Genomic DNA, 12000 nt, shown 5'->3' with positions numbered 1-12000 from the left:
TGTGGCACCTTAGAGACTAACAAATTTGTTAGTCTCTAAGGTGCCACAAGAACTCCTGTTCTTTTTGCAGATACAGACTAACACGGCTGCTACTCTGAAACCTGTCTTTTATAGTCTGAAAAGTGACTATGTAAAAATGGCAACTTCTTAATCAACAGACCCGATCTTTGTATGTATTTAGCCATCTGCTTACTTTGCTGACTAAAATATATATTACTACTTTTTACCCCTAGTTACGCTCCACAACCAACGGGACTCCAGAACAGGGTTTCTCAACCTATTTACATTGTGGGCCGCATATACAGCTTTCTATATGTTTTGTGGCCTGCACCCACACAAGAGTATTTATACTACCTGTCTGGCCCTGAGGATGTCAGATGGGTCACAGATGCATGCTGATTGGGCCGTAAGCAGCCCGCGGGCTATGGATTGAGAAACACTGCTCCAGAATGTTGAGCTGATTTCTATTCTGGCTCACGCATCATCAACAGAATTATTGACTAAGTTCTGGCTGCAGAAATTTTTATCGTTGATGATGCTTGATCCAGAAAGAACAAAGAGTTGATTTTCTAATTCCAGGTTAAGTTTGCAGGGCAGGCAGGCAGAAAAAATATCTTTACTTGTGAAAACTGAGCAGTGCTTGACTGCTCCGTATGCACCGACATCTTGAGAACATGCCCAAATTCTAAAGATGCTTTTTGGCTGCAGTGTGTAGAAAATCATCTTATTGGAAACAATGTAATCTTCCAAACTCTGCTGTCAAGATCGTGTACCAAAAGCTCGGCTGGGTTTCTGGGCCTTTTGTGCCACTTGAGCAGCACAGAGGGGCCAGAAAGCAGTCAGATTGGGCCATCTGAGAATTCCCCTCCTGACACAAGGGAGTCGTCAGCTAGTGCAGAGCTGATGTAGCTAACCTCTGCACCACTCCCCATCCTCCACTTAGCCTCATTGGGAGTCAAGTGAAGGGAGCATGGCTAGACCAGAATGTACTCTCTGTCTGTGCTTAGCTGACATATTGGCCCTTAGCATCTGCTTAGCTGGTGGAAGTTAGTTCCATATGCTGCTCTAACCTGTGCTTGGGGTCAGAGTGGTGTAATTACTGGCTTCCTGGCAGCCCCTCCCTCTCTGCCAAACTTCTGTTCAGCACCACAGAAAATCTGACCCTTCACTCTAGTAAACATACTCTTACTGATTTAGCACTTTCACCCATGGCTGAAAACGGATCATGTATGACAACTGACGCATACTTCTGCTAACAGGTATCAGCATTCCTCACATACATTTTGACAGTTTAACTGACCATCATTAACCAATGTAAATAGGTTGTGGCAATATGCCAAACACTAATGCACATTGGAATCAACTGCAAAAGCAATATTAGAGAGAGGAGTTTAAAACATTTTACAACTCTGCTCTGTATTTTCCAGATATCAATGAATGTGAAGGATCTGAACTCTGTTTGCCACATGGGGAATGCCTAAATACAGATGGTTCTTTCCTTTGCATTTGTGAGCAAGGCTTTTCAGTTTCTACAGATGGCCAAACATGTGAAGGTGAGATGAGTAGTGATACCAAAGTGAATTTCACCCTGTAGCCATATGCCACAGAAATGATTTCAGGTAGTTTAAGTGCTTATGTTGCTAAAAACATTTCAAACAACATAAAAGCTGTCGTCTTCCTCATTTGAAGCACCTAAAGCTGCGTTAAATTTTTTAAAGAGAATCTAGAGAACTAAGTATTAGATGCTATGCTAATGCAATATTGACTGTGCATAGTTAGTCACAAGAAGTTAAGAAATGCAAAAATTAAAGGCCAGATTCTTACTCATGTAAGTAATCCCATTGATTGTATGAAACTAATTGGGTAAATAAGATGGTCACAATTTGGCTGTAAGATTCCAAAACCAACATTAATATAGCAACCTTGCATATAAAGTATTTGGTGTTTTATATTCTTGTTTTTCTGGTAAACATGTAGCTTAATATTACTGTTCATGTCATAAAATGTATAGTATGAAATGTACAGAACAAGCAGCAAGACTGAGTGAATGTTAGAAACTCAACTTCTGCTTTTCTTGTCTTTTGGTGACTAACTGTGCAACCTTAATGCTTTATAATATTTAATAAATTAAACTGCAATGTGTGGGGGATTTAATTGAAAAAGGAAAGAGAGAGATGGAAGGAGAGAGAGAGAATAGAATAAAGAAATGGAAAAAGGTGAGGGAGAAGCAAGAAGACACACAGCTGTAAAGTGGGGAAACTATTCATAGCTGGAAAATGTTTCCTTTATTTTAAAATCCCATGGTGGGGGTGGAAGGAGAGAATTGGTCACAAAATGCACATAAATTAGAGGGGGTATTCAGACTCTTGGCAAGTTTTAAGTGTGACCATTATTGCTACAAAGTTTAGGCACCTTTAATTTAGGGCTTCTCAAATCTTTTAGCAGTCAAACCTTAACTTTTTAATGTTCTGATTGCTCTATTTGAAACAATAAAACCCTGTTTGTAATATGTTTAAAAATACAGACATGGAGAAAATATTCCTGCAGTAGAAATAAATCAAATTGGAAATCATGGTTAATTTCTGTTTGCATGAGGCTATTTTAAAATCCTGTCTTAGTGTTTTAGACATTTTAAAATTTCTTTTCAGAGCTACAAATAAATAGTTCTTCAAATTAGAATTTTCAATTTTAAACCAAACTCATACATCCCCCTCTTTTTCTCCCTCCCCTTCTCACATGCACGCACACACACATATGTAGATCTTTTTCATAAATGGTAGTAAAAACAGTTCCAGTAATAACAATGGTGAGAAACCTCAACCACAGGCATGGAAAGTTTGCAGATGAGGTGCACTTGGGGTTTTTGTTTGGCTCCAACATAAGAAAGTGTCCTGTTGCAGATTGAAAGCACACACTTGCCAGTGGTGCTGCTCTACTGTCCTTACGGCAAATTTAAAAAAAGAGATTTATGATCCATAATACACAGAAAACATTATTTTTGCCATCAACAAAGCAAAAAGTAAAAGTTCCACCAACCAGATTAAGAATGGACATTCATATAGATACATGGACTATTCAGTCCAGAAATATTGTGAAACATATAACAACGATTCAAGAGGAATAAAACCAAAATTAAACAATGCAAACAAACAAACACAAAAAAACCAGCAGGCATCTTGAGAAGCAGTTCTAGAAAATGCACGAATAGCAGAAATACTGGATAGAGTTATAAGCAGCTTTGTGTTGGAAACTAGAGGAGATGGACTTCAGACACCCAACCAGCTTCTCCACTCCAAATGTTAGTGTTGGAGGCCAATTAACCCATGTAAGCTTATTTACACATGGTGCCACCTCTATAAACCTCACCCCATCAGTCTACTCAGGGCTGGTACAAAGACCTTCTCTGCAGTGGAGAGGGTATGTGGAGACCTCCTGCTTGGTTACTGTATTCATTCCCCGCACCTTGTGAAAGATATACCAGGGGGGGAAATTGAAGTAATTTTTGTCTAGCATATAATATACCTGCTGTAGTAATAGCTAATAAAGCCAAATATGCTGTTGGCAATGGGATATTGCTGTACTACCATGAAGAGATGGGAGTCAAATATTTAGAACTGGTATGGCACCAACCATCTTGTCAGTGCTCAGTAATTAATAGTAGCATGAACTGAAAGAGCCATGCTTTTCCTGCCATTAGAATAGCCTTGTCAAGTAGAGAAGAGACAGTGGATCTGAAGCGTTCTGGGGGTAGGATGCATTTTTATGATCTCAAACAATGAGAATACTTCAAAGTTCTCCCAGAATCCAGACTGCTAAAATTATTCATGTAAAATTGTGCAGGATATATAGACTCCATCCAGTGTTTAGCAGGGAAAGGGTTAAATGTCTTCAGTTTCTAAACAAGAACACTATAGTAGGTGTCTTCCTCACTGTAGAGCATAAGGAAGAAGTCAGAAAGGTTTAAACTAAACACTCTATACCACAAGAACAAAACAAAACTCTATGTTAAAGGAACATTATCAAGGTTGCAAAGTCAAACACTCAAAAAGTTAGGCAATGCCCGAATTAAACAACCACCTCAACTAAACAAAAGCAGTAGCTACTAGTTTTAGGGTCCCACAAAAACAATGAGGCAGTCTGACTGGGTCTGTGCCAGTTAATTAACCAGCACTATTCCCAGAGATGTGGTGGCATCATTCATGATGATGGTTATGTGTACAAAGTTAATCTTAATTACAAACAAAAAGAGAGACAGATTTTTAACCAAATAGAAAAAGATGAAATCAGAAGATTTATATCCAGGCATCTAAATAATATTTATAGACAATGGAGGGTAAAATAAAAAGTGCAAAACCCCTTAACCATGATTCACAGGTAACTGGTGGTGTATATGGGATACAGATCAGGCAGTATATTTGACATTGGGAAATGTACTTTAATAACTTGACTAAGCAAGGCTGCTTATAGTCTCCTGAAGCAGTAATAATCCTTTTCATTTATAATTGGCTGCTGTATGCAATCATTTTAATTTTAAAAAATAATAAAAATGTAAAGATCTAAAACTGAAAAAAGCTTTCAAGCAGACACCAATCACTTCAGTTCTGGTTTTTGTATGTCCATAATTTTCAGAATTCTGTTTCACATAAAATTAAAAAAAAAAAAACCTATAACATTCCAGGTACTGTAAGAGGATGTGGCTTCCAGCTGCGGAAGCTACTGTTCTTCACACTAGTTGCCTTTGTGAATTTTACTTCTAGATAAGTGAACGAGAATAGCTGTTTATATCATCAGAGTAGGGACCAAGGACATTTTGCTGGATTTAGCTGCCTTTAGTAATGTGGAAAGAAGATTTTCCATCTCTCTGGGTTGTTTTCTTACAAGTTCAGATGTTTTCTGGAAAGTTAAAAACAACAACGTAAGATGATTAAGGAGCTTGTGTGGTTTAATCCTGGTCTTGAGTCTTTATGGCTATTGGCCAAAGTAAACTGCACAGCTGTGTAGACTCTACCCTCTTCCAAGGAGTAAATCAAACCTTTGTGGTATTCCATCACTGCCCCCTTCCCAGGAGCTGAATCTGGTGATCAGGCTTGACAGAGTTACCTAATAAGGAGACTCTTGGAAGTAACATTGGGGGACTCATTAGCTTTCCATTGAGCTTGTTGAGATTCTTGCAAAGGTTCTTCCCAAGCCGACTGTCGGCCAGCTTCGGCAGCAATAAGTCATGGCAGCATCCTCGGTGCTAAGCAGCAGCCCTGCCCTGATACCTAAGCCTCTCCTCTGGTCCTGGCAACTCTCAATTCTGTCCCCAGCGCCACCCCAGTGCCTCTTCTGGGACACCCCGCCCCCAGCATCTCCCCTCTCTGTGCCAAGAACCAACTCACACGTAGTAGCTCCCAACACCTCTAAGTGCTACCATAACATGTCTGTATCTTTCAGCCCACCGGAGCTCCCCACCCTCTCTGCTCCTTCCCTACTCCACTTGGTATCTGTCATCCCTCTGAGCTGTCAGGGGACTTTGGTGAAGACTAGATCTTTCTAAAACAAAAAAAAATGGAAATTCATACACAAAAACCACTATATTGTATATCAGTTAAGGCTATTGTACACACAAAATACCTACCACAAACCTCAACATTGGGGAAATGAGAAGTTACGTGATTAAAAATACATAATTTCTACCCCTCCATCCAGACACCTTACTCCATCCAGACACTTACATAGCCATTGTTCACCACAGACCACACATCACAACCTTAACTGTGCCCTTACTGGGAAGAGAAGGAGGTTTTGGGAAGGAGGAGCAGGAACTCTGGCACTCCTCTGGGGCCATGGGTATGGTCCAGTAAATGTGCAAGTGAATTCCTCCAATGCAGTGTGCAAAGGCCATCATCACAGACATACTAGACCTCAACTTAAATAATATTCTGCCGTGAAGTCGGAAACTCCATCCTTGACCTGTCAAAAGTAAACCCAGAATAAATTCATGGCACTTTCCAAAATGGGCCACCTTTTTGGTGAACACTTAATGGTTTTCTAGCAAGCTTTGACAGTCCTCTCACATGTGCTGAAGTAGACAGATTGGGGTCCTCGCCATAATGTATCCACCCTGACCCTGAGGCTAAAGCAGTGACCCAGAACTTGAATGGAAAACAGAGAAACCTCTTCCTTAAGCCAGAGATGCATATCACCATCACCACATGAAATAGCCACCCAGCAATACTTCACGTGGCCATCTAAACACTATATTCAAAATCCTAGTTATTCTAACTGCCCCCTCATCATTACTATTATTGTTATTTATTAGGAGTATTATGGAAGTACCTAGAGGTCTCAACCAATATTGAGGCTCTTTTGTGCTAGGCACTATACTGTACAAACATGTAGACGGAAGCAGTTCCTGCCCTGGAAAACTTACAATCTGAATAGAATTCAGTGCAGTTTAAGCAGATACCTAAATTTAATCACATCTTTAAATGCTTTCCTGAAAGCAATGTTTCCCTTAATTTGGACTCAAGCGCTTTGCTGAATAGGTATAGGCTTAAGTACATGCTTAAATGTTTTGCTGATTTGAGGCATTCCTTTTAAAGATCTTAGTTATTCAGGGACTCAGTCCTGCACTCATTACTCAGGTAAAACTCTTACTGATTTCAGATCAGGAGGAGTTTTGATTAAGGAATGCAGAACTGGCATTGGATTTTGAAATATATCATAATTACAAAGCTACATTTTAATTGTATAGACATATGGTATCTTAGTTACTTATGTTCCCCCACTTTTGTCTCCATGTAGCAAGATGTTTGCCCATTACAAGCCACATGCTTTACAGGGTGATTAAAGCAACAAATGCCCTTTCCGGCTGTAAAACAGGAGGCCTTTGAGTGAGCTGTCTAGACAAGGAAAAATATTTGGTGCTTGGACCCTCTCTGTAGGTTCCCAGTCACTCACTGTATGAGTCAGTCATGTTCAGACTGTGTACTTTTAAAAACAAAATCATCCTCTGTGGATGTGTTATATATTTAATTAGGACACTTGTTGCAATGATGGATTTTGTTTCTGCTGCTTTTCAGTCAATGACCTCACTTTACCTTTTGAGAACAGACTTATATGATCCTTTCCCATCTGTTTTCTTTAATATATAGCTATTAAGAAAAAAGGATACTGTAATTTATACAATTTTAAATCCCTAGTTCTTGTCTTCTCTGTGTAGACTTTTAATAGGATAACTGTGTTCTGTGGCTCAGGAATCCCTGTTATTAAATTGTAACTGGCCACTGGAAATGTATGCAATGCATTGCTTTGTATTGTCTTATACACTTGGCTCTCAATCCTATATTCCTTTCTCAGACAGAATTCTCATTTGACCTGAATGGAAGTTTTGTCTGAATAAAGAGTGCAAGAACAGGACCTTTTTCTGTGGCCACATGTACAAAACTCTGCAAACCACAATATGAGGTTAACAGATAAAATAAGATCTTATTCTCAGCAGCAAGAGGAGACAGTCAGAAAAGTGCATCCATAAGTGCATGTATCCTGGGTCTCTCATAGTACACTTGCTTTTGCTTTTCTGACTATAGTGGATACATCTTTAATAGTAATTGTCCTATGGTTATGGTGATTGGTTAGGCGATGGAAGTATTTGGAATGCAAGACAAGTTTTTGACCTCTCAACCTTGATCATGTTTCTTTAACACTATAATACAGACACACGTATTGGCTACTCTTACTGCTCTGTTAATTTTACTGATTTTTTTGTTGTGATGTTGAACAGTTCAATAACCAATTTTTGACAGCCCATTCCCATTCCTATTATCACATTCAATTCCTGTGAGATAAATGTATTAATGATAATATTCTTTACCAAAGACAAATAACCATTTTCAAGATTAATTACTGCAGTATTTTTCCTTGATCTGTTTAATAAATCAAGATAAAAAGAATTATATTAAAAACATGTATTGGCAAAAATCAATCATCTATTGACTAACTACTGATAAAGTCTTATTATCGCATGTTTCCAAGTAATATTACCTTCAATAGTAAAATATTCTTGTGGCAATCCAAGCTATAAGTGAAAAAAATACCAAATACAATAATAAATATAACAAGAAAAGTATTTCTAAATTCTAGAGCAATGTTGGAAATTTTACATTAACATAAGTATACATTTTACACATTTTTACATAAGTTTTATATGCATTAATAGAGAGGATAATTAAACAGAACAGCTTAGGAGAGAAAGTGGTAAATTCTCCACCACTTGGAGTCTTTAGAACAAGATTAGGTGTCTTTCTAAAAGATACTTTCTAGTTCCACCACAATGTATTGAGCTTCATGCAGGGATCACTGGGTGAAGTTCTGACCTGTGTTATAAAGGAGGTCAGACTAGATCGGGGTAGGCAACCTATGGCACACGAGCTGATTTTCAGTGGCACTCACACTGCCAGGATCCTGGCTACCGGTCCAGGGGGCTCTGAATTTTAATTTAATTTTAAATGAAGCTTCTTAAACATTTTAAAAACCTTATTTACTTTACATACAACAATAGTTTAGTTATATATTATAGACTTATAGAAAGAGACCTTCTAAAAACGTTAAAATGTATTACTGGCACGTGAAACCTTAAATTACAGTGAATAAATGAAGACTCGGCACGCCACTTCTGAAAGGTTGCCGACCCCTGGACTAGATGATCAGAGTAATCCCTTCTGGCCTTAGAAGTCTATGAGGGAGACTCTCCCCCCGCTCCAGTCCCTTTATGCCACGTAAAGAGGCCGAAACAGCATAGAGGGGCTCTGAAGGCCCTAGATCCAGCTGAGGGAAAATTCCTTTAGAACACCATCTGAGGCAGACAACAAAAGGCTGTTCTCCAAGTACTCCTTCACAAGACTCTGCACAGGGATGGGAGTGGGGCTATGAGTGGGATGGGTATGTTGGGTAGAACCATAGCCTGTAGCACTGCAGAGATTCTGAGTAGTACTGCTGCCATAGGCAGGCAGTGAAAGCGTAGGCGCTGACTCCATGGTTGCTGCGGGGCTGGAGCACCCCCGGGGAAAAATTAGTGGGTGCTCCACACCCACCGGCAGCCAAGCTCCCCCTGCTCCCACCCCCTCCTCCTTCCCTGAGCATGGCCTCCCCGCTCCTCCCCCTCCCAGTGCTTCCTGCCCGCTGCCTAACAGCTGTTTGGCGGCACTTAGGACTTTCCGGGAAGGAGTGGGGACGTGGCGCGCTCGGGGGAGGAGGCGGTAAAGAGGCGAGGCAGGGGCAGGGACTTTGGGGAAGGGGGTGGAATTGGGGCGGGGTGAGGGTGGGGCAGGGGCGGGGCCAAGGGTGGGGGGGATCGAGCACCCATGGGGCAGAGGGGAAGTCGGAGCCTATGAGTGAAAGGCTGCCAAAATTTAGGCAGCCATTGAGGGGCAGTGACCAAGTGATTCAGAGACCTTAGATTTCCTTGACCCCTTTCAATTGGACTTTAGATCTGGGTATTTTTAAGAGATTTTATTGATATCATTGCTCAATGATCTCTTTCGGGAGATGAACAAGGCATATCTTTCCTGATTTTTTTAGGCCTTTGGTATTGTAAATGATGAGGTGTTGTTGACATCTCCAAACACTGGGAGAGGTAGACAGAGCTGCACTTGAATGTCTCCATTCTTTCCTTCCTGAGATTTACAAAAGAGTAACATTGTGGAAATGCTTATCTGTCCAAAGGGTTCTCTTCTATGGGGTGGTTCAAAGTTCTGTTCCGTCAAATTTCCAGCCGAATGAATATGTAAGGCCTTTAATGGAGATAGCAAGAATGAGTATAGGTGCCATCAATATGAGGTTGGTCGGGAAAGAGATGTTGAATTCCATAAAAACCTGCTTCCTTGGAGGTTTTTAAGGCCCGGCTTGACAAAGCCCTGGCTGGGATGATTTAGTTGGGAATTGGTCCTGCTTTGAGCAGGGGGTTGGACTAGATGACCTCTTGAGGTCCCTTCCAACCCTGATATTCTATGATTCTATGATTCCCAGGGTTTTTTTTCTTGGAATCCTTCTGTAATTTACTTTTTTCTCAGTTTCTGTATGTTTTAATGTGCACAACTAATTTCACATACAGCTACAGCCTAAACTTGGCGCTTTTTATAAATTAAAAAGAATCACTTTGTTCACCACTGAAATTCAGCCACCTCAGCAGCAGAACACTGAAGGTGTTTCACAGTGGACAGCATCACTACTCAACATTTACAATAGCTTTTAGAAACGGAATGCAGGAATAACTTCTCCATTTGAAATTGCAGGGGTGATTTAAGATGGCAGAATGTAATAACCCAAACTGGGATTTAGCCAGGATACTGGGGTTAACATTCTTACTCCTGAAAAACATGCCATGAGATTTTTAATAACCACAAGTGGTCAGGACTTTGGTTTTAGGTCTTATTTTGAATGGAGATTAAAATAATATATTCACAGTACTCATAATACACTTACGATAACAGACTGCTCTCTGCCACAAGCAGCCTCCTTATAGGCTGACGTGGCAATTGAGTCAGTCAGGAGAGCAGACTTACTCAGCACAGTACTCTAGGATGCTCACTGTGGAGGGCAAGAAACCAAAAATAGGAGCTACACACTAAGACCTCAATCCTGAAAATACTTCTGCACCTTAAAAATTTGACACACCTGAGTAAGGCTGTTCATTTGTATAAATCTACAGAATTAGTGCCTAAAGGCCCGATCTGCAAATCTTTATTACTGGCACCTGTGCAGAAGGCCAACATAAATAAATGGAGATATACCTATCTCATAGAACTGGAAGGGACCCCGAAAGGTCATTGAGTCCAGGCCTCTGCCTTCACTAACAGGACCAAGTACTGATTTTGCCCCAGATCCCTAAGTGGCCCCCTCAAGGATTGAACTCACAACCCTGGGTTTAGCAGGCCAATGCTCAAACCACTGAGTTATTCCTCCCCCTAAACATAAGGTCCATACTACTCTTTAAGTCCCACTTAAGCATGTGCTTTTGAGCGCATATGTTCTATTGATTTCAATGAGACTTAAATACATTTTTTAAAGTTAAGCATGTACGTTGCTGAATTAGGGCCTCAGTGTGCTGGCCTTCTCCACAGGCATGAACTTCACCCGTATTTTTTACTATTTAATACTAAAATGATGGACACCATAGAAAACACTAAAAGAGAGAGTTCCATTTACAAGAATTGTATTATTTACGGTGATTTTTGTTGGATCAAGCTCTAATATTGTGGAGAGTGAGATGGCTAGAATTTGCCAGTCCTGCATAAAATGTTGCCCATAAAATTAAATTTAGGAAGTTGTTGTTTCAGTGTTTGTCTATCTGCATGCAGCTGTTATAATAGAGTAAATCTGAAGCATGTATGTACATCGCTATTATTATATTGTTCTAGAAAAGTGTACTTATAGATGCTCATAAGTTAATTATCTGTAGAGTATTATGTGACTAGTGATATTTTTGTTTCTTGTCCTTTGTGTTTGTTTCCCTTAACATCTACAGATACACTAACTGTATCTACTTGTAGAGATGTAATTGTCTACCTGTCAAACTGCCTTTGTATTGTGTCTGATGTTAAAATGTCTTATTTGCAGATGTTGATGAATGTGTTAACAACACTCTATGTGGCAGTCATGGGTTCTGTGAAAATACACCTGGTTCCTACCGCTGCCTCTGTTACCAGGGGTATCAGGACCCACAGGATGGGCAAGGGTGTGTGGGTGAGTTTTTAGATTTTATAATCAATACTGCATCACCCCAGTGATGAAAAACTGATTTAAAAGAAAATTTATTTCTTCGTAAAATTATTTTGTCTTCCGTCATTTTGTGTTAAATTTGCACCATTTCAGAGTAACGCAGGACTCAAATATGTCTTTCTCAGTAAACCCAGTAAACCATGTGGGTACTTACTGTGTATCTGTTTAAGGAGAACCTGTTTTTAGGATTGGAATGGAAACCAACAGCAAATAAGCTGAGCCACTCATTTTATCTAT

At 39.9% G+C, this 12000-nt stretch overlaps 1 protein-coding gene across 6 annotated transcripts in view; it reads left to right on the top strand.

Moving 5' to 3' along the window:
• Positions 1–12000, top strand: part of LTBP1 (latent transforming growth factor beta binding protein 1) — a 315320-nt gene that overhangs the window by 232522 nt on the left and 70798 nt on the right. For 5 of the 6 annotated variants that reach the window (XM_026649615.2, XM_026649614.2, XM_026649611.2 and 2 more), the window contains 2 exons: positions 1428–1553; positions 11602–11727. In XM_026649615.2, the coding sequence (XP_026505400.1) occupies positions 1428–1553; positions 11602–11727 (252 nt within the window). The remainder of the gene's footprint in view (positions 1–1427; positions 1554–11601; positions 11728–12000) is intronic. The other variant, XM_026649613.2, reaches the window with a different exon arrangement.

This window comes from Terrapene carolina, unplaced genomic scaffold (genome assembly GCF_002925995.2).
Source record: "Terrapene carolina triunguis isolate 2854851 unplaced genomic scaffold, T_m_triunguis-2.0 Scaffold85, whole genome shotgun sequence".
NCBI lineage: Eukaryota > Metazoa > Chordata > Testudines > Emydidae > Terrapene > Terrapene triunguis.
Note: the sequence above shows the minus strand (reverse complement) of the source record. Positions and strands in the feature narration are given on the sequence as shown.